The sequence below is a fragment of the Uranotaenia lowii genome, chromosome 2 (assembly GCF_029784155.1).
Source record: "Uranotaenia lowii strain MFRU-FL chromosome 2, ASM2978415v1, whole genome shotgun sequence".
Classification (NCBI taxonomy): domain Eukaryota; kingdom Metazoa; phylum Arthropoda; class Insecta; order Diptera; family Culicidae; genus Uranotaenia; species Uranotaenia lowii.
In genome coordinates, this window is record NC_073692.1 from 36,747,409 (window position 1) to 36,774,054 (window position 26,646).

Sequence of the window (26,646 nt, forward strand, 5' to 3'; positions counted from 1 at the left end):
TTTATGTAATAAAACAAAGGTTAGGGTTGCCATACTATGGAGGCAGTTTATCAATGAGAAAAACTTTATCAAATCTGTTTTTGGATCTTCAATTCTCTCTTAAGATGTTATTCAGAGCTTAGTTTTGAAGGTTCAATGATAAAAATCATTTATTTATTCTATTTAACCTGTTTTTTTAGGATGGAGGCATTTTACAAACATGATGGGGGCACACAAAAACACTCTATTATTCCACTATATAATCATTATTAAACCTCCACAAAAGCTGAAATATGTTTAACTTCTTAAGTTCATTTGAGTAAGAAACAAAAACCATTCTAGTTTTTGTTTTAAGCTTCTTTACGTATAATTTTTAAAAGTCGAAATATTACATCAAAATGTATCAGAACCTTGTATGATTTTTAAAAATTTTTTGAGTTTGTAAATTCATAAAATTCTTTCTTGCCTTATGTTTCAAGCGTATCACCCTCAAAATGCATTGGTCAGATAAGCTGTCTAGTCAGCCATTTCATCAAACAGCCATAGGGTCATTTAACCCGATAGGCCCATTTAGGAAACCTTTCCCCTATGGAGCTTATACTGAAAAGTTCTCAAGCCAAAAGTTTGTGGAAGATTGCAAAGCGATAGGAGTAGAAAGTGTAATTGTCATTGTCATTTTTGTCATTGGCATTTTTGAATTTTTTGTCATTTCTGTCATTTTTGTCATTTTTGTCATTTTTGTCATTTTTGTCATTTTTGTCAATTTTGTCATTTTTGTCATTTTTGCCATTTGTTTCATTTTTGTAATTTTTGTCATTTTTATCAATTTTGACAATTTTGACATTTTTATCATTTTCGTCATTTTTGTCATTTTTGTCATTTTTGTAATTTATGTAATTTTTGTCATTTTTGTCAATTTTGTCATTTTTGCAATTTTTGTAATTTTTGTAATATTTGTAATTTTTGTAATATTTGTAATTTTTGTAATTTTTGTAATTTTTGTCATTTTTGTAATTTTTGTCATTTTTGTCATTTTTATTTTTGCCAATGTTGTCATTTTTGTCATTTTTGTCTTTTTTGTCATTTTTGTCATTTTTGTCATTTTTGTCATTTTTGTCATTTTGTCATTTTTGTCATTTTTGTCATTTTTGTCATTTTTGTCATTTTTGTCATTTTTGTCATTTTTGTCATTTTTGTCATTTTTGTCATTTTTGTCATTTTTGTCATTTTTGTCATTTTTGTCATTTTTGTCATTTTTGTCATTTTTGTCATTTTTGTCATTTTTGTCATTATTGTCATTTTTGTCATTTTTGTCATTTTTGTCATTTTTGTCATTTTTGTCATTTTTGTCATTTTTGTCATTTTTGTCATTTTTGTCATTTTTGTCATTTTTGTCATTTTTGTCATTTTTGTCATTTTGTCATTTTTGTCATTTTTGTCATTTTTGTCATTTTTGTCATTTTTGTCATTTTTGTCATTTTTGTCATTTTTGTCATTTTTGTCATTTTTGTCATTTTTGTCATTTTTGTCATTTTTGTCATTTTTGTCATTTTTGTCATTTTTGTCATTTTTGTCATTTTTGTCATTTTTGTCATTTTTGTCATTTTTGTCATTTTTGTCATTTTTGTCATTTTTGTCATTTTTGTCATTTTTGTCATTTTTGTCATTTTTGTCAATTTTGTCATTTTTGTCATTTTTGCCATTTGTTTCATTTTTGTAATTTTTGTCATTTTTGTAATTTTTGTCATTTTTATCAATTTTGACAATTTTGACATTTTTATCATTTTCGTCATTTTTGTCATTTTTGTCATTTTTGTCATTTTTGTAATTTATGTAATTTTTGTCATTTTTGTCAATTTTGTCATTTTTGCAATTTTTGTAATTTTTGTAATATTTGTAATTTTTGTAATATTTGTAATTTTTGTAATATTTGTAATTTTTGTAATTTTTGTAATTTTTGTCATTTTTGTAATTTTTGTCATTTTTGTCATTTTTATTTTTGCCAATGTTGTCATTTTTGTCATTTTTGTCATTTTTGTCATTTTTGTCATTTTTGTCATTTTTGTCATTTTTGTCATTTTTGTCATTTTTGTCATTTTTGTCATTTTTGTCATTTTTGTCATTTTTGTCATTTTTGTCATTTTTGTCATTTTTGTCATTTTTGTCATTTTTGTCATTTTTGTCATTTTTGTCATTTTTGTCATTTTTGTCATTTTTGTCATTTTTGTCATTTTTGTCATTTTTGTCATTATTGTCATTATTGTCATTTTTGTCATTTTTGTCATTTTTGTCATTTTTGTCATTTTGTCATTTTTGTCATTTTTGCCATTTTTGTCATTTTTGTCATTTTTGTCATTTTTGTCATTTTTGTCATTTTTGTCATTTTTGTCATTTTTGTCATTTTTGTCATTTTTGTCATTTTTGTCATTTTTGTCATTTTTGTCATTTTTGTCATTTTTGTCATTTTTGTCATTTTTGTCATTTTTGTCATTTTTGTCATTTTTGTCATTTTTGTCATTTTTGTCATTTTTGTCATTTTTGTCATTTTTGTCATTTTTGTCATTTTTGTCATTTTTGTCATTTTTGTCATTTTTGTCATTTTTGTCATTTTTGTCATTTTTGTCATTTTTGTCATTTTTGTCATTTTTGTCATTTTTGTCATTTTTGTCATTTTTGTCATTTTTGTCATTTTTGTCATTTTTGTCATTTTTGTCATTTTTGTCATTTTTGTCATTTTTGTCATTTTTGTCATTTTTGTCATTTTTGTCATTTTTGTCATTTTTGTCATTTTTGTCATTTTTGTCATTTTTGTCATTTTTGTCATTTTTTTCATTTTTGTCATTTATGTCATTTTTGTCATTTTTGTCATTTTTGTCATTTTCGTCATTTTTGTCATTTTTGTCATTTTTGTCATATTTATCATTTTTGTCATTTTTGTCATTTTTGACATTTTTGTCATTTTTGTCATTTTTGTCATTTTTGTCATTTTTTTGTTATTTTTGTCATTTTTTGTCATTTTTGATATTTTTGTCATTTTTGTAATTTTTGTCATTTTTTTGTCATTTTTGTCATTTTTTGTCATTTTTGTTATTTTTGTCATTTTTGTAATTTTTGTAAACTTTTCCATTTTTTTCATTTTTTTATTTTCGTTATTTTTGTCATTGTTATCATTTTTGTCATTTTTGTCATTTTTGTCATTTTGGTCATTTTTGTCATTTTTGTCATTTTTGTCATTTTTGTCATTTTTGTCATTTTTGTCATTTTTGTCATTTTTGTCATTTTTGTCATTTTTGTCATTTTTGTCATTTTTGTCATTTTTGTCATTTTTGTCATTTTTGTCATTTTTGTCATTTTTGTCATTTTTGTCATTTTTGTCATTTTTGTCATTTTTGTCATTTTTGTCATTTTTGTCATTTTTGTCATTTTTGTCATTTTTGTCATTTTTGTCATTTTTGTCATTTTTGTCATTTTTGTCATTTTTGTCATTTTTGTCATTTTTGTCATTTTTGTCATTTTTGTCTTTTTGTCGTTTTGTCGTTTTTATCATTTTCGTTATTTTTGGCATTTATGTTACTTTTTTCATTTTTGTCATATTTGTCATTTTTGTCATTTTTGTCATTATTGTCATTTTTGTTAATTTTGTCATTTTTGTCATTTTTGTCAATTTCGTAATTTTTTGTCGTAATTGTCATTTTGGTCATTTATGTTATTTTTGTCTTTTTTGTCATTTCTGTTATTTTCTTTATTTTTGTCATTTATGTTATTTTTTGTCATTTTTGTCATTTTTGTCATTATTGCCATTTTTGTCATTTTTGTCATTTTTGTCATTTTTGTCATTTTTGTCATTTTTGTCTTTTTTGTCTTTTTTGTCATTTTTGTCATTTTTGTCATTTTTGTCATTTTTGTCATTTTTGTCATTTTTGTCATTTTTGTCATTCTTGTCATTTTTGTCATTTTTGTCATTTTTGTCATTTTTGTCATTTTTGTCATTTTTGTCATTTTTGTCATTTTTGTCATTTTTGTCATTTTTGTCATTTTTGTCATTTTTGTCATTTTTGTCATTTTTGTCATTTTTGTCATTTTTGTCATTTTTGTCATTTTTGTCATTTTTGTCATTTTTGTCATTTTTGTCATTTTTGTCATTTTTGTCATTTTTGTCATTTTTGTCATTTTTGTCATTTTTGTCATTTTTGTCATTTTTGTCATTTTTGTCATTTTTGTCATTTTTGTCATTTTTGTCATTTTTGTCATTTTTGTCATTTTTGTCATTTTTGTCATTTTTGTCATTTTTGTCATTTTTGTCATTTTTGTCATTTTTGTCATTTTTGTCATTTTTGTCATTTTTGTCATTTTTGTCATTTTTGTCATTTTTGTCATTTTTGTCATTTTTGTCATTTTTGTCATTTTTGTCATTTTTGTCATTTTTGTCATTTTTGTCATTTTTGTCATTTTTGACATTTTTTTCATTTTTGTCTTTTTTGTCTTTTTTGTCATTTTTGTAATTTTTGTCATTTATGTTATTTTTGTCATTTTTGTCATTATTGTCATTTTTTGTCTTTTTTGTCGTTTTTGTCGTTTTTGTCATTTTCGTCATTTTCGTCGTTTATGTCATTTTTGTCATTTTTTTCATTTTTGTCATTTTTGTCATTTTTGTCATTTTTGTCATTTTTGTCATTTTTGTCATTTTTGTCATTTTTGTCATTTTTGCCATTTTTGTCATTTTTGTCATTTTTGTCATTTTTGTCATTTTTGTCATTTTTGTCATTTTTGTCATTTTTGTCATTTTTGTCATTTTTGTCATTTTTGTCATTTTTGTCATTTTTGTCATTTTTGTCATTTTTGTCATTTTTGTCATTTTTGTCATTTTTGTCATTTTTGTCATTTTTGTCATTTTTGTCATTTTTGTCATTTTTGTCATTTTTGTCATTTTTGTCATTTTTGTCATTTTTGTCATTTTTGTCATTTTTGTCATTTTTGTCATTTTTGTCATTTTTGTCATTTTTGTCATTTTTGTCATTTTTGTCATTTTTGCCATTTTTGTCATTTTTGTCATTTTTGTCATGTTTGTCATATTTGTCATTTTTGTCATTTTCGTCATTTTTTGTCATTTTTGTCATTTTTGTCATTTTTGTCATTTTTGTCATTTTTGTCATTTTTGTCATTTTTGTCATTTTTGTCATTTTTGTCATTTTTATCATTTTTGTCATTTTTGTCATTTTTGTCATTTTTGTCATTTTTGTCATTTTTGTCATTTTTGTCATTTTTGTCATTTTTGTCATTTTTGTCATTTTTGTCATTTTTGTCATTTTTGTCATTTTTGTCATTTTTGTCATTTTTGTCATTTTTGTCATTTTTGTCATTTTTGTCATTTTTGTCATTTTTGTCATTTTTGTCATTTTTGTCATTTTTGTCATTTTTGTCATTTTTGTCATTTTTGTCATTTTTGTCATTTTTGTCATTTTTGTCATTTTTGTCATTTTTGTCATTTTTGTCATTTTTGTCATTTTTGTCATTTTTGTCATTTTTGTCATTTTTGTCATTTTTGTCATTTTTGTCATTTTTTTCATTTTTTTCATTTTTGTCATTTTTGTAATTTTTGTCATTTATGGAATTTTTGTCATTTTTGTCATTATTGTCATTTTTTGTCTTTTTTGTCGTTTTTGTCGTTTTTGTCATTTTCGTCGTTTATGTCATTTTTGTCATTTTTGTCATTTTTGTCATTTTGTCATTTTTGTCTTTTTTGTCATTTTTGTCATTTTTGTCATTTTCGTCATTTTTGTCATTTTTGTCATTTTTGTCATTTTTGTCATTTTTGTCATTTTTGTCATTTTTGTCATTTTTGTCATTTTTGTCATTTTTGTCATTTTTGTCATTTTTGTCATTTTTGTCATTTTTGTCATTTTTGTCATTTTTGTCATATTTGTCATTTTTGTCATTTTCGTCATTTTTTGTCATTTTTGTCATTTTTGTCATTTTTATCATTTTTGTCATTTTTGTCATTTTTTTCATTTTTGTCATTTTTGTCATTTTTGTCATTTTTGTCATTTTTGTCATTTTTATCATTTTTGTCATTTTTGTCATTTTTGTCATTTTTGTCATTTTTGTCATTTTTGTCATTTTTGTCATTTTTGTCATTTTTGTCATTTTTGTCATTTTTGTCATTTTTGTCATTTTTGTCATTTTTGTCATTTTTGTCATTGTTGTCATTTTTGTCATTTTTGTCATTTTCGTCATTTTTGTCATTTTTGTCATTTTTGTCATTTTTATCATTTTTGTCATTTTTGTCATTTTTGTCATTTTTTTGTTATTTTTGTCATTTTTTGTCATTTTTGTCATTTTTGTCATTTTTGTAATTTTTGTCATTTTTTTGTTATTTTTGTTATTTTTGTCATTTTTGTAATTTTTGTCATTTTTATAAACTTTTTCATTTTTTTCATTTTTTTATTTTCGTTATTTTTGTCATTGTTGTCATTTTTGTCATTTTTGTCATTTTGGTCATTTTTGTCATTTTTGTCATTTTTGTCATTTTTGTCATTTTTGTCATTTTTGTCTTTTTGTCGTTTTGTCGTTTTTATCATTTTCGTTATTTTTGGCATTTATGTTACTTTTTTCATTTTTGTCATATTTGTCATTTTTGTCATTTTTGTCATTTTTGTCATTTTTGTCATTATTGTCATTTTTGTTAATTTTGTCATTTTTGTCATTTTTGTCAATTACGTAATTTTTTGTCGTAATTGTCATTTTGGTCATTTATGTTATTTTTGTCTTTTTTGTCATTTTTGTTATTTTCTTTATTTTTGTCATTTATGTTATTTTTTGTCATTTTTGTCATTATTGCCATTTTTGTCATTTTTGTCATTTTTGTCATTTTTGTCATTTTTGTCATTTTTGTCTTTTTTGTCTTTTCTGTCATTTTCGTAATTTTTGTCATTTATGTTATTTTTGTCATTTTTGTCATTATTGCCATTTTTGTCATTTTTGTCTTTTTTGTCATTTTTGTCATTTTTGTCATTTTTGTCTATTCTTGTCATTTTTGTCATTATTGTCATTTTTGTCATTTATGTCATTTTTGTCATTTTCGTAATTTTTGTCATTTTTGTCATTTTCGAAATTTTTGTCATATTGGTCATTTTTGTCCATTCGATTATTTTTTCTTTTTTGTTAAATTTGTAATTTTAACATTTATGTCATTTTTGTTATTTTTGTTTTTTTTTGTTATTTTTATTATTTTTGTTTTTTTTTGTCATTTTTATCTATTTTGCCATTTTTGTCATTTTTGTCTTTTTTGTCATTTTTGTCAGTTTTGTCAATTTTTTAGTAGGTAATTCAAGGATCTAATTTTTTATTTAGTTCAACCACCATCAAATATCCAAATCCGCCCTCCAGCTTTAAAATTATTACGCCTGATTGTATGCAATTGCAGAAGAAAACCTCGTTAAAATATCAAAAATCTAGAATTTTCTAATAGACATTTCAAGCTTATCAATTGTTGAGGCTTTTCAAAATTTTGAAGAAATGTTAATTGACTCCTCTTCTAACCAACCGCAATTGAAAATGTGCATTTGGCTTGAGTTTTAATTCAAAAACATGTGAAATACTCCGAGAGGTTTTTGGAATAGTAAAAAATGGCCTTTTTGTCGTCGATTTACGATGCTTCACGGCACATACCCATTTTTTTCCTATAGCTCACACTAATCTCTGAACCTTCTAGGGTTGGGTGTGCCTAATTTCGCTATATTTTGTCAGGGTTTTTTTTTTATATAAAAAGGCCTAAGCTTTAATTTTTAGATATAATTAATTAATAAATTCTTCTCTGAACTCTATTAAAGATTGAATTTCTCATTTTAAGCTTTAATTATCGAAAAATAAAATGTTCTTTGAAGTGTTTTCATGTTCCTAATGTAGCACTGATTGATCCTAATTATTAACATACGTGTTCCTAATTATGGACATATGAAGGAAAAGTGTTTCGGCGTACCCAATGTTACACTTTTTGTCCCTGATTTCGCCTATGGTTATATTTCTTATTATTTTCATGAAAAAATCTCAAAACTCACCGATCCAGCATGACTTAAATAATTTTTTTGGAAAATTTTGGATTTTTTTTGCTGAGTCTTTCTTTAATCCTTTGTTTTACGACCTTTCTAGACACATCGACTGGAAAAAGTACTCGGACGAAATAATCCGCCTTGCCAGGTAAATTTTTTGACGTTTCGGAGTTAGGACAAATGTATGGCCGTTTTCGAAAGCTTTCCAAAAGCTCCCTAACTAATCGAAACTTTTCTATGGAGGACATGGTGTCGCTAGTGTTTGCTTAATAACTCCCATAACAGCCATCGATTTTATGAATGTTTTACCTCCTATAGAGTTTTAATTTACCATATTTTTTAAATATTTACTAAATTGGAGAAAATAATGATTTATTTCATTAATATAGTACCAATACTAGATATCATAAATACAAGAAAGTAGGATCAAGTCTCCCCATTTTCCCCTAAACAAAGCCCCGCAGTCTGCACAGGTCGATTGATTGTTTCTGATTGATTGTTACTGCGAGAGTCTGAAGCATGCTTGCAGCTTGCATCATGACACAATAACTAAATACAAACGGTATGGAATCGGCCAAACAAACCTTTGCTGCCGGTTTTGTATGGGGTAGCACCTACTTATGTAGGTATCTATGTATTTTGTTAGGTTAGCATCGCATCACCGAGAAAGAGCCTTTTGAATCGGCAGCATTCGGTGGAACTTCAGGGGAAAATCGTGCACAAAGAATGGCCTGTCGGTGTAATTAAATTCTGCCATTCTACCAGCAACCGATCAAGGTTCTTCGTTATAGTTCCATCCAAACGGAACCTTACATAGCTGCTCCATACATTCTGCACTTCTCGGTGAGATGTGATGGAAGCTATACAAGTGCCTTGAAGGTACCTCAAACTGATGCATGGTGTGACTACATTGACGAGAGTTCTCCTACTAGCTAAGAGGGCTTCACCGACTTGATTAACCTATTTAAAGGTACCTACTGATTTCCAGTGCATCTGAAATGACCAACTGCACGTGCATATGAAATTTAAAAAAAAATGAGAATTTTCAATATTTTACCAGAAACTAGCATTGAGTGCTTTAAAATATCATTCAATTTCCAAACTCTTTTCAAGAAGGTATGCTTCGCTTCAATCATTCGCGGAAGATGCTCTTCTGCCGTTACAATTTGCCAGTGCAATTATACTAGCGGGTACTACCTATACGGTGACTAATCGCAGAGACGCTCTTCTAGCTTGTAGGATTCTAACTACTCTACAGTTTGTACGGTACAATTTGATGCAGTTGCCATAAATGCTTTTTAAGCGTTTGCCGCCGCTCTAGTTTGTGACCTTTTTCCCCCTTTCCATATAGGCGCGTAGCTGACTGTCATGATCATCCGTGCGATCCGTTAGACCTAAAGCAAGAGGTCAGTGCACCATCGGCATAAAAATTCGTACATTTATGACCTATTCGATTTATATATGTATAACGTCAATGAACATGAAAAAAAAATTAACTTAGGCATCAAAAGTACTGTTTCTAAGTTGAACTGTCAAAGCTACAAATTTTCGGAACACCCCTTTGAAAATTGCCACTAACAGATAATTTATCTCCCAATACATAAGTATTATAATTTTTAATCTTTTCAAAAATTCACTAATATCTAAATGAAACAAAATAAAATATTTATAATTATTATTTTTTTAAGTGTAATCATAAATCATCAATGTGCAAGAACAGTTTTGGAGCCACGTGCCGACAATAAACTTTATTTTCCATTTTTTTTGTTTTCGTTGACGAATGGATGCGAGGTCCATAAGTCTGTCAGATGAAGCACTGATCTTGCCCAATCCAATATTCGATGGTCCTTGCGCTTAGCACTGGAAACAGATTCATTGCGCGGTGTTGTTTTTTAGGCTTGCAGAATTAGAATGAGACCAGCCAAAAAAAAAACCAAGCCAACCAAGGGAATCTTGAAGATAATGTATTCAAGAGCTGTGCGCGTGTACGACCTTATCCCGTTTTTTTAAATTCTTCTCACTTCTACTGATCAATCAATTTCCGATAGTTCGGTGATCGCGGAAAAAAAACTTTGCTCGATTCTTCAACAGTTTTTGACATCAACGGTAGCTTCTGCATTTTTTTTTTTAAACCTAATCCACTCTTGAGTGTCAATATGACACTATTGGAAGTTTGGCGGCTTGTAACTATTTTCGGTTGCATCCAAATAAAAAAATCTTTGGACACCCTTAATGAATTTTTGAAATGTTTAATTTTGCATCATTCCTTTTTTAATGGACGTACCCTGAAAGCCCAGGAAAAAAAACTCCCTAATCAGACCTTGAGTGTCAATTTGACACTCATAGCCAAGGCCTGATTAAGAAAGGGATGGGGCGGGGGGGGAGGGGGGGTGGGGGGGGTTTGGGCAATTGCAAAAAAGTTTTTCACATAACTTTAAACATACTACTTTGATTTCTACAAATCAATGAAAAGAAATAAAAACTAGAATATCGCAATGAAAACCACAAATATTACAACTAAAGGGCCCTCGTGGAATAATATGTAGAATAGTTTTTCTCTTACATAAGTTAAGAGGGTCCCCCAGAATACTTTCACTATGATTAATTCTTATATTTTTACTTACCACAACTGGTCGATAATTGTTGCTTTGTTTTTTTTAACGTGTTCGGAAATTTGTGATTTGGCATTTCAAGAGCATTGATAATAAGGATATCTCGTAAAACATTTAAATTAAAGATTAATTAAGCAGATTTTTGAAATTTATGGTCTTTAATAATAAGAAATTCGAAATGTTTAAAAAATAAACTTGAAAAACTGGAAAGTAGGATATTCAATCATTTAGGGTTTGGGAAAAAAGAAAATTTGCCACGTCTTGGCAAGCTTTTCAAACAAGCTGTTCTTTTACATTTTTTTGTTTAAAAAATATAAACAGATCTCGAAGATGTCGGGCGAGACATTTCCTATTACAAATTTATAAAAAGTAAAAAAAATGGAAAAAAAAACATTGTTTATGAAGATACAGATTCAAGTTGAACGACCAAAACCAATCACAACAAGAAGGCTTCCGTTTTTTATTCCAAATTTTCTCCATTACCGGATGACGGGTTTTTTTTATTATTTTTTTCTATGAATGAGTTGTGTTAGTTTTTAAATAAAAGAACTGACAACCTTTTTCAGTGATGGAAATAAAAAAACATTTAACTGAAATTTTTTCGAACAATTTTTTTTTCCATGTATGTTGAATAGAAACGTTTTGCGATCCAATTTGGGGTAGGCATTCTTGTCATACGAAGATAAAATAAATATAGCAAATTTATCAACAAGGGGATCATTTAACAGAAACTACAATATCGACCTAAGTTAAGGAACTGAAATAATTGTTTACATTAATATGAGGCAAAGAGTTGATTTATGTTGATGGGTTTCCAAAAACGATCTTATTCAATCATCACAATTCACATAACAAAATTGATAAAAGAAAATAAACAAAAATAGAGGATCACTTCATTCATTAACAAAACTTTAATTTTCTATATATCTTCTTATAAATATTCTTTGAAGTCTGATAGAAGTATTTTTACCCTGAAAAGTCGTTTTTGTAATACATTAATGTAGTAGAAATAACAGCTAGGAAAACAAGTTAGCTAAGAAAATTTTAGAATATTTTTTACTTTACTTATAAATTTCTTATCACTGCCTCAAAGATGGAAATAGGAGATTCCTTAGGAAATATCTAGGAGCATAGGAGGTGTAGGAAAACTCGATTGCACCATTCACCAAAATGGATCCTGATCTCTTCCTTTCAATAACTAACACAACCCCTTCCTTGGATACTTGAATATGGATTCCCAGACGTATAGACGGTTTCCATAGTTTGTGATACTAACTTATCTCTGGTTCTGACTATTTCAAAACTATTTCTGGAGTATGCGGGAGCAAGAGGTTGCTAGTTGAACCTAAAGAGTATCATACTAACATTCTTTCCTTTTTCCCCATTGACTACTAGGACGTGGCCGGCGCCGTTATTAATCATTTATAGAATAGGAGAGCGTGAGTTTTGTACATGGAGAATGTACTGCTAATCCCAAGCACCATTCTTTTAAACTTTGTGCGAAATTAATGGCCTCGATTAATCACGGAGTAGTAACCATTGGCGAGGTAGAACTTGTTCTGCTTAGCCACGCCAGCGATCATAGAATTTGAAATGCGTTAGTTGCAGAACTAGATAAATATGTTACAGAAGTTTCACTTTTTTTTTGTATATTTTTGATGAATGATCATATCTACACAGCATTTCAAGTTCAATGATTTAAGGGTGGATATGAGTAGTCAACCAAACTAAGCTAAGCTAAGCTACATAAGTTAAGGGGGTCCCCCAGAGTAAGCAATGAAGGAGTTCTTCCGCATTTTTCGGGCTGAGAATATCAAATTCATGGTATTGAATTTCAAAATCTGGAGAAGAATTATGTAAACCGAATTCGAAAAAATTAGGAAGATATAAGGCAAAACACCTCAAATTTTCTGTATAGAACAGGTAAAATAAAGAAAAACATCTCCTCATTCTATTTGCATACAAACGTCTTGCACAAAAATAATGTTTATTATTATGTTCACTTTCCAAGTGATGGCAAATGCACTTAAAAATTTAGCAGTTTTTTCGCCTAAACTGGCTCACAGTGCTAAGAGAAAGCAGAGAAGGTTTATGATAAACATTCCAGAATTTTACCCGGGCAGTATCCGGGTTTTATTATGACTTTTCACTTTGCTATCATTATTATTGAAACTTCCCATTGGTTTATAAATTCTTGGCCCTTTTCCTTCCCTATTTTTGAAAATAAAATAAAAAAAAAAAAAAAACTGTAGTTGCCGAAATTGGACCTATCGACAGTACAGAGAATTTCCATTTAAATTTCTTTTTTAGACTTGAAATTCGTACTGAAACATTTTCAACTGATTTTACTACAATTTTATCATCTACTGAAGTAAATTACCTGTATTCAAAATATCATATTCCAAATGATCATTCTCAAATTATCATAAAAACGATCGTATTGTTGAGTTGCTAATATAATTGAGTAATTATTTACCTCTATAAAATTTGAACTTTATTATTTTCATAATGTTTTTATTTTGTATACTATGTTTCAAATCTTCATGATACTCTCCAATTGTCATTAGGGTAATATTTCTCGATGATGCACAGACCAGAATGATGAAATGAAAATCATATAAAATATCTATCCGGGAAATCTCCTTTATCAGAGATTTTTAGTTGGTGATAAGGGTATTAAAAAAAATTAAAATTCAATTTTGCATTTTGCAGCCCATTCGGAACTTTGATTTTTTTTAAATCTCTAAAAACTTCCGCATTGTTTGAACATGATTAATAAACAGTGTTTATTTTAGATACCAGAAACTATCTTCAACGCAGACAACATGGCTTTTGAATTTTGAAGACAGTATACTGAACTCATCCCCAGTTCTTTTACACTTACACTTTTAAAATGTTTTGCATTCTCTGGGATAGCATTTGAAAAAAAATCAAATCATAGACCCCCCCCCCCCCTCCCCCGATAAAAATTGTCCCAGGCCCCCGGTGGCTTAATCCGGCCCTGATCCTAGCTTAAAAACGCTCAATCACTCTTGTTTCTCAACCGATTTCTACAACATTTATAGTTTTGAAAATCTGGTAATATAGCTCAAATATGTTTTTTAGACAGTATTCACCTGCAACACTTCAGTTTTACGTTACGCAAAGACTAAGAAAAAAAAATCAAAAAATTTCACTCATCTTTAAAAAAAGCTGAAGTTAGCCGCTATACGTTGCACATAAGAAAATAATTTTTTGAAACTTGTAAGATCATGCCCACAACAATGTAAAACAGTGATGTAAAAACCGTACTTTTCAATCAATAAATCGTCAAAATTGTTTATGTCACACCAGCCAGATAACATTCGAAAAGAGGATTAAAAATTTGACGTTATTCGGCACAATTTCGCATTTTTAGATTTTCAAAATACGAAATACAGATTTTTTTTCGATTTTCAAAAGTTGGTTGTTTTTTGAACTGTTTGTTAATTTGCAATTTCTTAGATTTTCTTGCAATTAAATTGAACTTTGTACTGTGTTTTTGAGTTTTTACGCCAGATTTTCGCAATAAATGTATATCCATAAGCCACTACCAAACGCAGAATCTCTAAATTTGGTAGGTAACTCGAAAACTCCTTGAAATCTAGGAAATTATTTTTAGTAAGGATATTTTTAAACATTTATTATTTAAGAAATTTTTTTATAAGCATGCTACAAATTTCAATTTAACCGATTTTATTCTCCCATCACTTCAAACAGACCCACCAAAGACGAAGCCATAAATTGCGTAAGATCAGTTTCGAGCCACGTGCCGACCATAAAAAGCCATTCTTCATCTTTTTTGCTGTTGAGGAGACGAATGGATGCTGAAATCCATCGGACTGTCTGTCAAACGAAGCACTGATCTTACCCAATTCAGTACCCAACGGTCCCTGATTTGGGAAACAGGTTCAATGCGCGGTGTTGGTATTTTAAGCTTCCAGAATTGGAACAACACCAGATAAAGAGGGACAGAAAAAAAAGCAATCAGGCAACCTTGAAGAAAATGTTTTGATGACTCGTGCGCGTGTACGATCTCAAACGGAGTTTTTTTCCGACAATTTTTTCCACTTATCAGTAAACTTCCGATAATTTTCGTCATAAAGTTCTTAAAACTTAAGTGTCATCTTCGATAAAAATGAAGATCAACTTGGAAGTTGTTTACAATATACAAATTATTTTTTGTGTTTTTTTTTATCAAAGCTTAACTCCAATAATGATCGTTAGAAATTAAATTACCTGAAATTTTTTAAAATTGAAAAAGCTTTCAAAGAAACTAGCAAAACTTAAGGGGCTGATTTTAAAATTTGGAGTGTTCATTCAACGTTACGAGCACGGTGTGCGACGAAGTAAACCTTTAAAACCGATTTTTAACGGTCGCCATGGAAGGAGAAAAAAACCGTTCGTTGTTTTCCACTCTCATTCTTTTTCAATAGATAACCACTTTATAAATTATAAAGACTTGCTACTATTTTTCACTTGTTTGAACTTAAGAAAAAAATTGACTTTCGTAAAATCAATCATTAATATATTCGTCAATACCCTGAGAAAACTAAATGTATCATTTTTCCAAAGCAATTCATTCATCCAAAGCAATCCATTCATTCAATTTCCCATTATAAAAGCTGGTTAATGCTTTTAAAAACAAAATCTTTCCTATCTCGAGAATCCAGAGAGTTCATGAATCCACCATACTTAATCCCATCGTCCACGTATAATGGGATTCATATTTCGGACTCGAAACTGGTTTGATGTCACCTTTTTTTGGGCAGTTTTTTCGTAGCACGTGTTCCCTTTTTTTTCAGTTCGGTTTGCAAATTTAATGTTCATAGTTCTTTTTTTCCATTTTGTCTTCCCCAACTTACTAGGTAGTCATTCGGATTTGATGTTGCCATAATGAAGTCGACCACGGCGTCCTGTTCTGTGATATTTGTGGCCCTGCTGCTGGCAGCGGTGGAACCAAGCAAAGCGTACAAAATTCTCGGCCTGTTTCCCCATCCCGGGGAAAGCCACTTCCAGTTCTTCGAACCGATCCTGCGCGGATTGGCCGCAGCCGGCCATGAGGTTACCGTCGTCAGTCACTTCCCGAAAGCCAATCCTCCCGCCAATTATACGGATCTACCGCTGGACGGCATGAAGCTGCTGACCAATTCGGTCAGCTTTGAGGTGAGTTTTTTTGCTCTTGATCTAAACAATTCAGAAGTATCAATTGAGGAAAGGTATTGAAATTGAAACCGTAACATGATATTCCTAACATGAATTTATCTCGCGGGTCTCAATTAAAAAGGTTAACCTCGTTAGAATTCCAACAGGGAAGTTTGGAGTCTTGTTTCCTGGACATGTTAAACATACTTGACGCACATGTACATATATTTATTGAGCAACCACTAGCTCGCTGTTAAATACTTGTAGGTCTCATGAAGTATAGCTTTATGTTAATATTAGGCTATAATAAAGGTGATGCTTGGCGAATGCTCCATGAGGTAGAACGCCTGACGCGTGCTCATGTATCTACCTTAAGCCTCAACGATTTTTGATGATGGATGAGCACTGCCAAATAAAAAAAAAATTATCAAACTAAACCACAGCTAAATAAATTGGAATACGCTTATCAGCAAACCAAGTAAAATAAGTTTCAATAAATTGGCATTTCATGATGATTTTGAAAATTGATATTTGCTTATTCATTGATGATAACAAACTTGACTCATTTCTTAATTTCAACAGTACGAATACATTATGTATGTTTTAAACGTCGACCAGGATGATACTTCAGATTATTATCAGTTCCTATTCTAATCACGTTTCAATAACAGGAGGAAAGCAAAAAAAAGAACAAATTTTATCATCAAACTACCTATACGTGACGTTAGTAAACACTGCGGTGCTGTCAGTCTAGCTACTGGAATTCAGTGGCATCTGTTTGCGATTTTTATTGTGTCATTTGTGTCCACAGCATTCTTTAGTTTTTGCACTGATTTTTGATAAAATCTCAAAACTTACCAATTAATTTTGAAGATTTGACACCATCCTGTGAAAAATTTTGAATGGTTTTAAATTCAAAATAGTATGTGCCATTTCGGATGTATACGGATGAGCAATATACGATTCGAAAGATCTTTACGAGACAAGAAAAAGTTACTATGGAGTTAAGAAAATCTGCCGTGGGGGCAAAAAGTTATGGATTGAAGATGTTGCATTATTTCAAGGAAAAGAGTGGCAAAAATGTTCAGCTATTGTTTTTGCCACTCTTTTCTTCGAAATAATAGGTACTACTGGTGGTCACTCAATTTCATTTTTTCATTTCCCGCATTTTTCCCGATTTTTTGGCCGCATGGTCTCATGGAATTCCCGATTCTCAAAAACCAAAAAATCAATCTCAAAAGCTCAATTCAACGGTTTCCTACTTTTTATAGGTGATTTCATTTCGATATAATTTTTAATGGAACCCAAAAATCATAGCATATTTAAGATTTCAATTTTTGCTGTGACCGGCCCTTACTCTGCGCACTTTATATCTCGCTATCAAGAAAACCAATTTTAAAGTCATTAAGAACTTTTAGAAAAAGCCTAAGCAAAATTTAAAAAAAAATGCACAAAGTTTGAAAGTAAACAAAATAGAACCGATTTGCATAATTTATGAAAATTTTTAAAAACCACTCTGATATGTGTTGTGAGCCTACTTGGTTGAATAATTCTACTGAATCGATGCAATCAAAAGATTCCCTTTAATTCACCACGGTACCGTGGTTGAATTAAAGGGAATCTTTCGATTGCTTTGATTCAGTTTTAAAGCTTAGTTCTTTTAGAAATGGGACACTTTCATTTGCTAATAACTCGTTTATTAGTAATCGGACATTCAAAATTTTGACAGCATTTTGTTACCAGTAAAAAATACTACCCGTCCTATTTTTTTCAAAATTTTAAATTCACGCGTTTTGGAGATATTTACGATGCAAGAGAAAAAGGAAAAAATAATTTTGCACAGTTTCATTCAAAATCCATCATTTTCAACTGATAGCTGACAAAACCGTTGATTATTCGAAAAATTATTGTGTATGAGTGGTGGAAAAGTATGCAAATACTGTCAAAAATGTCCACAAAGTTCAAATCACGCATTGGAGTGAAGCATATGATCGGCAACTTCGGCTAAGGGTCATCAGGGAAGTGAAGTCTCATACTAGCATTTTTAGTTTTCAATAATCGAAAAACTAAGGGTAGATCGCTGAAATTTGATTTTTTTTCTCCGATAAGCTGAAAGTGTTGCCTGGTAATGAGTCATTCAAGCCTAATCTCAAACAAGAATTTTTTGCTTATTCCACAGCTCGTAAACTGTATGGCCGATTTCGAGGCTATGGGACAGATGATTTCTGATGAACGAAAAATCTTATTGAATACCCGATTTTAAACAAATTTCAGCGTTTGCATCCTATACCATGTCTGCTCATGGCAAGGTTCCGAGTATATTAAAGAATGTATTTGCTGGTTATTTTGTATAAAATATAATGATTTGCCAAAATTCTGCTCCTGTGGGAAAAAAACAACAATTTCCAAAACGAAAACTATGGTTTTCACTGTTTTTGAAAGCCTAAAAAGAGTAATCTTTTATGTACCCTCCGCAGCCTACGATCTATACTAACCAATTATACTTAAAGTTTAATCTCATGATGGTTTTACTTCGTTATTGCAAGATTTTGCCAGCAAAAATTCCATTGGAAACGCTCAAAAAGTGGCTCAAAAATAATCAAATTTGTACATTTCGAACAGCTGTATCCACTAAATTGCCCTCAGTTTCTTTTAAATGAGAAGTATTGGTCCGAAAAGTAGCAGAAATTGAAGGAGGAGGATGTAGCCACCTAAAATACAGATGAGACAAAGTATAAGTTTGAAAAACTGATCAATATCATGACTGAAAAAAGTGTGCGCCGGCCGATGGGAGGTACCAAGAATAAAGTAGATTTTTTTCATTCAGATCATTTTCTTCTTAGAAAGTATTTAGATCAAACGAATGGTTTTTGAGATACACGCATTCGTAACTGTCCCATTTCTAAAAGAACTAAGCTTTAAAAGCAGTTATGATATTACAGAAAATCAATGATTTGACATTTGAAACTTATTGCTTTTTTGATTTCGTATAAAGATCGTATAGTTATAAATGATTCAAAACAGCCGCAAAAAAGTAAATTTAATTCACACAGAAGGTAGTACATATTTGAATGTTATGTGAATGTATCTCATAAACTTTGTAATACCCTACGCTTTTCAAGAAAATATATTGGATTTAATTAGTAAATTCCGTTCAAAAACTGATCTGATTTCACCATGTGAATTTAGGTTAGAATTCAATTGATGGCTCCTCGTTGATTTTATCCGTACATGGTACCAAAATTTACATAACTTACTCCCTCACATTTCTTCTGAATATAGATATTTGATGAGTTTTTGTTTTAAACCGGTGGACAAATTGTCGGAATTCGAACAGACTGAATTAAACCTCATTAGCCTTTTTTCGATAAACTTCAGTTTAATGTACAAATCATTCCTACATCATTCTTACAACTCCGATTCTCTACCTCCCCGTGGTGCTAGCTGGGGTGCGAGCAACCTTAATGGAGATCGGGTGGATGCTTTGGTCGCATGCAGACTGAGATAATGGGCTCCGTACGCGTCTGTTCTTCATGTCAGGGGCGGCGTGTGAAGTTCAACAACGTCCTGGTGGTGTTCGGGACCCAAAACAGCAACATCACGACGGTCCTCCTGCGAGATAGTGAGGTTAGCTGCGGGCCTTGCGAGCCTACCTACCTAACCTAAGGGTCCGGCGCCGATTGACCGACGCATAGGGCTGAGATAAAAGATCTCCACTGCTGGCGATCCGGAGCCAGCGTCTTCACTTGCTGTCAGCCAAGGTTCTCGTCAACTGTGCGGATGTCAGCGGCTAGACTTCGCCGCCACGAGCTTTTGGGCCTGCCTCTTCTTCGATGCCCTTCTGGATTCCAGCCAAGCGCTCCTCTGCAAATCTCGTTTTCATCTCTTCGCAGCGTGTGCCCAATCTATCTCCACTTACGATCCCGAATCTCGATTTCTAGCACCTTTTGATGACACCGGCGATGAAGTTCAACGTTTGAGATCCAGTTGCCAGGCCACCAAGCGCGGATGATGTTCCGCAGGCAGCGATTCACAAAAACTTTTTCGCGTCAGTTTTCGCGTCGTCACCGCATATGTGCACCAAGTTTCACACCCGTACAGCAATCGGATTTGATGTTTGAGTTGAAGATTCGGATCTTAGTTCGTAGAGAGATCTGGAGTGAGCGCCAGATGTTTCGGAGACTCGCAAACGCAAATCGGGCTTTCCTGATCCGGGTTTCGATGTCCTTCTTGGTACCACCATCAGGCGTAATCTGGCTACCAAGATACTGGAAGCACTCCACTGTCTCAACCTGTTCTCCAGCTACCACGAGCCCGTGACTAAAAAAAAACACAAGCAACGAACGACGTACAACAAATTTCGGATGGATTCGCAAAGACCCACGCGACGAAAAGGGACCAGCGATTAGAAACTTGGAACATTGTGTCGTGGCTCTGGGCCTTGTTGCTCGAATTCGCACTACTTTTCATAACAAAACACTTTTTTTTGCGATAACAAAACGCGTCAACTACTTCCAAATTTATCCAACTGAATGTCTTCTCTTTTTTCCGAAGTCACTCACTTCCTTTCTTTCTCTCTCTCCTCTCCTTTAGTAGCTCATAAACTTCTTGATAATTCTCTTTCTCTCCGTTACACGCTTCCGCTGTTTTGCAACATTTGAGTAAACAGGTTTAACTATTTCGTCAGAAAATTACTCTTTCTGGATTACGAAGGAATTCAATTTATGTATTTATTCGTAACTTTAATTTCCTTTCACCTTCATACACCTTATTTCCTACACATGGAACTGCCGATTTCTAAATTTCATGGGCAGTACCTACCCACGTGCTCTCCAACGAACTGAAGAGTCGCAAATTCGACATCGTAGCGCTGCAGGAGGTATGCTACGGTACGAACGTACCCGAATGGTCGTGCCATCTACCGGAGCTGCGGCAACACACACGAGCTTGAAACAGCTTTTATAGTGATGGGAAAGATGCAAAAGCGCGTGATAGGGTGGTGGCTGATCAAGGGCCGATTCTTCAACATCAGCATCATCAACGTGCACAGTCCTCACCTGGAATGTACCGGTGACGACAAAGACGAATTCTACGTACAGCTGAAGCATGAATACGACCGCTGTCCAAAACTTGATATCAAGATCGTCATCGGGGATTTTAAATTTCAAGTCGACCAGGAGGAGGAATTCAAATCGATAATTGGAAAGTTTAGTGCGCACCAGCTGACCAACGGGAACGGCGTCAGACTAATAGATTTCGCCGCCTCTAAGAGAATGGCCGTACGTTAGAACCTTTTTCCAGCACCGCCTCCCACACTAGTACACCTGGAGATCACTGTACCAAACGCAATCACATATCGACCGGCACTTCTCGGACATAATCGATGTCAGATCCTGTCGAGGCGCCAACATCGAGTCAGACCATTATCTGGTGATGGTGAAGATGCGCCCAAAACTCTCCGTAGTGAACAACATACGAAACCGACGCCCGCCCGGTTAAATATCGCACGACTGAAGCAACCTGAGGTCGCAGCAGACTACGCGCGATCGCTCAAAGCAGCGCTGCCGGTAGAGGACGAGCTTGATGAAGCCCCTCTCGAGGACTCTTGGGCTACCATCAAGACAGCCATCAACAGTGCTGCGGAGAACGTCATTGGTCATGTGGAACGAACTCGACGGAACGACTGGTTCTACGAGGAGTGTAGGAGAGTGATGAACGAAGAGAAAGCCGCGCGGGCGGCAGTAGTGCAAAGTGGCACCCGTCGAAATGTGGAAAATACGAAAAAGGCAGCGAGTCCGAATTTTCCAGTAGAAAAAAGGGGCGGCTGGAGGAGGAGGACCTCGAGGAGCTGGAGCAGCTGCATCGTAAGGACGGAGGCATCCTGACGGACAATCGTGAGGTGATCAAAAGGTGGAAGCAGCACTTCGATGAACACCTGAACGGCGCACACGCAGGAGATCAAGACGGTGGGGGAAGGTACATCGCCGGCGTAGCCAACGACGTAGAGGAGCCACCTCCAACACTGAGTGAAGTTAAGACCAAATCTTCACATTACGACAAATCCTCCAAAAATGCCGTGAACACCGAGTCCCTACGCACCATCAATTCATCGACTTCAAAGCCGCATACGACATGATCGACCGTGACGAGGTATGGAAGATCATGGACGAGAAAGGCTTTCCCGGGAAGCTGACCAAACTGATCAAGGCGACGATGGATGGAACGCAGTGCTGTGTGCGGATTCCGGGTGAATTATCGAGTTCATTCGAATGGCGCAGAGGGCTTCGACAAGGCAATGGTCTATCCTGCATGATGTTCAACGTGGCGCTAGAAGGTGTTATTCGACGAGAGCGGTCGGTAGTATTTTCAACAAATCCAGTCAACTTATCTGCTTTGCCGATTGATATAGTCGGCAGATCATCTACGACGATGGAGGAGATCTTTCGCAAACTGAAACACGAAGCGCGAAGGGTTGATGATTGATACGTCGAAGAAGAAGTCCAGTAATTACAAGATCACGATAGACGGCGACGAGCTGGAAATAGTCGAAGACTTTGACTATCTCGGCTCACTGGTGACAGCAAACGATGACACCAGCCGTGAGATCCGGCGGCGAATAATCAGCGGAAGTCGTGTCTACTATGCACTCCACAAGCAACTTAGTCCTCGCACAAAGTGTAACCTGTATATGACGCACATTTGACCGGATGTCCTCTACGGGCACGAGGCATGGATATTGCTCGGGGAGGACCTGCGTACACTCGGAGTGTTCGAGCGACGAGTGTTAAGAACCATCTTTGGCGGCGTGCAGAAGAACGGAGTGTGGAGGCGAAGGATGAACCACGAGCTCGCGCGACTCTACGGCGAACCCAGTATCCAGAAGGTGATGAAGACTGGCCGGATACGCTGGGCGGGACATGTTGCGAGAATACCGGACGGACGGAATACTACGAAATAATCATTCCTACAAGAGACCAAATTTATAAACTGTAAGGACTAGAATCAGAAGTTTTTAATCCAAGAAAGTAATTGTCATCAATCGAATTCGCTTTTTTGGTTTTCTAAATGAGATTCAAATTCTTGTGTTTCAAAATTTTCTCAGGGCAATGGCGCTCAGTTCGACCTGGTCAAAACAAACCAAATAGTAAAAATAGTTCAATACGTGGTTAAAATATTACTATCATAAATTAGAAAATAAGCTCCAAAACTCGTAACTATGCTACGCATTAATTGAAAGTTTATTCATTTAAAGTAATCCTAGTTTCAATATTAAAAGATTCGTCGGTTCAAGAACTCTGATAGGGAAAAAATGAATCTCTGACTACACTTCATATGCATTGCAGATATCAACCCGTAATCAGAGTTCCAATTTTAATCAAATATGTGTAACTTGTTTTTTTAATTATCTGCTTAATTAGTTGATGTTCAAAATTTTGCCTAAGACATTCCATTTAAACAAAAAAGAGAAGGAATGTTAAAAAACGGGAGTAGATTTATTTACAATATATTTCTCTTCGTTTTCACTTTCAACGTACATTTTAAAACTGATTTTTTGTCGAAAAAAGAAATCGAAGTTTTCGAACAGGTAACTTTTGATTCCACCCAGTATTTGTTTTTAAAATCTTCACACCCTAACTCAGTTACATTTCAAGGATCTCTCCGTGAAATTTTCCATGCGTTGAGTCATATGTGAGATATTACAGTTTGAATGAAACAAGTCTAAAAATTAAAATTATCGTGAAATTGCTGTGTTGGAGTCTCTAAAAAAATAAGTTAAATCTCGTCAGAATGAGCCTGTTGTTCATACTTTGAAAGAAAATTTATGTGAATTCAATGAATGAATCATTTTCTGTAATATTTTTTCATTGTTACTCGAACGGAAAAACTGCAGAGATAAATACACTTCCATCATTAGATTCATTATGTATTTGACCTTGACCTGCATCAAGCATCAGATAACAGTCTCCTTATCTTACATACATCTGATATCTTTTTATCATTCCAGCTGTTCGAGTACCGTCCATCGTTCTCCCACTTCATGGAGTTCTTCATGCTGTACGATTGGGGTAAACAGGCTTGCGAAAATGCGCTTAATTCGGAAACCATCAAAACGTTGGTAGAGTCGAAGGTCCAGTACGATCTGGTGCTGGTGGAACAGTTCAACAACGACTGTATGCTAGGAGTGATCCACATGCTAAACGCCCCCTTCATCGGGCTCAGCAGTTGTCCCCTGATGCCCTGGCACTACGATCGGGTTGCGAACCCACAGATTCCGTCCTACATCCCTTCGCTGTTCATGGGATATTCGGAAAAGATGAGCTTCTTCGAGCGGATGGCCAACTGGATGACGGTATTCTTCTTCAAGGAGATGTACAGCTGGTTCAACGATCACGCTGCCAATACCATGCTTCGAGCGCGTTTCGGCAACGATATTCCGGATATCAAGGATTTGCAGAAACGGACCAGCATGATGTTCGTGAATCAGCACTACTCGCTCAGCGGGCCGAAACCGTTATCGCCGGCCGTCGTCGAGGTGGGAGGAGTTCACATCCAGGAATTCAAGGAACTGGACCCGGAGTTGAAGCAGATGCTGGACCGAGCCGATCACGGAGTCATCTACATCAGCTGGGGTTCCATGATCCGTGCCGCAACGCTCCCCGAAGAGAAACGCAACGCCCTGCTCAGCGCGCTGGGCTCGCTAAAGCAACAGGTCATCTGGAAGTTCGAGAACGAAACCCTACCCAACCAGCCGGCCAACGTTTTCATCCGCAAATGGATGCCGCAGCGTGAAATCCTCTGTGAGTATTTTATGCATTGTCGAAAGTGTTAAAAGTGTTGTTTTTTTTTTGGTCGCATTCTCGTATTCATGTCATCAGGTCTTAAGGTTTCTTAAGGTCCTCAGGTTCTCATGTCTTAAGGTTTTCAGTTCTTAAGGTCTTAAAGTCCTCAGGTCTTAAGATCCCCAAGTCTTAAGACCCTCTGGTCTAAAGGTCCTCAGGTCTTAAGGTCCTCAGGCTTTAAGGTCGTCAAGTTTTGGAGTCGTCAGGTCTTCTATTAGAAAATTAGGTCTTAATGTCGAACTCAAAGTTTATCCGTTTCATGTAAATTTAGATAAAACAAAATATTAATATTCGCTCACAATAAGAAAAAGGCTGCACTAACAATCATTTCGGTCACATAACTTTTGTCTCGAATGTCATGCTTTCTTTTCTGAACACGAACATCATATGTCTTGGTACACCGCAGAATAATAAAACTGTAAGTACAATCAAATGGTGTTCCCAGAGGAAAGAAAAAAAAATCAACATCTGTATTGTCATTTTATTTTCGCTCGTTTTCGTCGCGCGAGTTCAATTTTAGAGACACGATCACACGCATTAGCTTGATATCATACCGTCGTTTTGTATATGACAACAGATTAAAAAAAAACCTATCATCTTAGTATACGGCATGGCCACTAATTAGATAGCTATCAATCCACCAAGCTGTGGGAGCTTAGCGCACGACAGATCAACAGCAGCTAGCATTTTTATTTCGAAACCAAACAACAACGAAAGACAAAACATGTGGTTGACTAAGGAGTTTGGTCTCGACATCGTTAAATAAGGAAAATTCAAGTCACTTGATCCAAAATTAGTCAAAATTAAGAAGCGAAATCTTAAAAGATTTTACACATGTTTATCGTATCAATATGATGCTTTTTTAGTAATTAAGAAATAAGGTGAAATACAGAACTTATGGAACTTTCTTTTTCGGATTTTGCAGGTCATCCCAAGGTTCGCGTGTTCATGAGCCACGGTGGACTGTTGGGAAGTTCCGAAACGGCCTATTGTGGCGTTCCGGTCATTGCAACGCCTATGTACGGTGATCAGGTAATTCAATTTTTATTTACTTTCATCTCTCCTACTAAGAAGCTGAAATATTAATAATTATGATAATCGCTTTTCAGTACAACAATGCAGCTGCTCTAGCCCATCGGGGGATGGGCGTGGTGCTTCCCTACGAAAAAATCACCCATGATACGGTCTACGATGCGCTGCAGAAGGCACTGGATCCAAAAATGATGGAAAACGCCAAGAAGGTGTCGTACTCTTATCGGAATCGACCCCAGAGCCCGGTTGATACGGCAGTCTGGTGGTGTGAACATGTGGTGGCCACCGGAGGGCTTCCACTGGCTAAGTCCTACTCAACCGAGTTGCCCTGGTACTCGTATAATCTGATCGATGTGCAGGTTGTGTTCTGGACTGGACTGACGATTTACCTCTCTCTGTACGTTTTGGTGATCAAACGGATATGCTTCCGGGGAGTTTCCAGCTTCGGCAGCAAAGTGAAGAAGAACTAAAGTTACCTGAGTTTAGGTAGAGACGTTAATTCTAGACTGTGCTAGATAGAGTCGATACAAAAATACACTTCTAGTTAGATATTTCCGTACTGTGTATGCACGATTTTATGAAAATTCGGATAAAATAAAAACATTTTTTACAAATAACTATCACCAGTGCTTTGTATTTATAAAATACCGGAATAATATACCTGATTCTCTGTAATAAAATATGTAAGAAAAAAGATATAGGTACCACATTTTTGAAATGCCTAGACGGAACCGAAATTAGTTTACAATACATGCAATTAAACTTTAAACTACACTTTTACAGCTTGGAACGAATTTTTTCGATGCGAGACGAAGCTTTGTTCTGTAGATCCACCAATTTCATTGCCAATCCCATGTTGCCCTGAACCTTGACCTTGCCCTGGAAGAAAGCCTTCTGCGGGTTCAGTTTGCCAGAGATTAATTCGACCACATCTGCATCATTAATGATGAAGGTAACATCCGGTTTATCTAA

The 26,646-nt window shown here is 33.9% G+C and overlaps 2 protein-coding genes across 5 annotated transcripts in view; one reads left to right on the top strand and one right to left on the bottom strand.

The window, feature by feature from the left end:
* The first annotated feature begins 15,499 nt into the window (after positions 1-15,499).
* Positions 15,500-26,294, top strand: LOC129747678 (UDP-glucosyltransferase 2-like). The gene is made up of 4 exons (XM_055741989.1): positions 15,500-15,823; positions 23,808-24,600; positions 25,568-25,674; positions 25,752-26,294. The coding sequence occupies exons 1-4, from the start codon at positions 15,554-15,556 to the stop codon at positions 26,142-26,144; spliced, it is 1,563 nt and encodes a 520-aa protein (XP_055597964.1). The 5' UTR covers positions 15,500-15,553; the 3' UTR covers positions 26,145-26,294.
* LOC129747677 (sterol carrier protein 2) overlaps positions 26,289-26,646 on the bottom strand; it is a 33,842-nt gene continuing 33,484 nt past the window's right edge. For all 4 annotated transcript variants that reach the window (XM_055741988.1, XM_055741987.1, XM_055741986.1 and 1 more), the window contains one exon: positions 26,289-26,642. In XM_055741988.1, coding sequence (XP_055597963.1) covers positions 26,452-26,642 — 191 coding nt within the window. In that variant the 3' untranslated portion in view covers positions 26,289-26,451. The remainder of the gene's footprint in view (positions 26,643-26,646) is intronic.

What these genes read in the sequence shown, in the direction of transcription:
- LOC129747678 (XM_055741989.1), top strand. Translation starts at nt 15,554, where the DNA reads ATGAAGTCGACCACGGCGTCCTGTTCTGTGATATTTGTGGCCCTGCTG. An exon ending in GCCGCAGCGTGAAATCCTCT is followed by an intron (nt 24,601 to 25,567) that starts GTGAGTATTTTA and finishes CGGATTTTGCAG; the next exon opens with GTCATCCCAAGGTTCGCGTG. An exon ending in CGCCTATGTACGGTGATCAG is followed by an intron (nt 25,675 to 25,751) that starts GTAATTCAATTT and finishes ATCGCTTTTCAG; the next exon opens with TACAACAATGCAGCTGCTCT.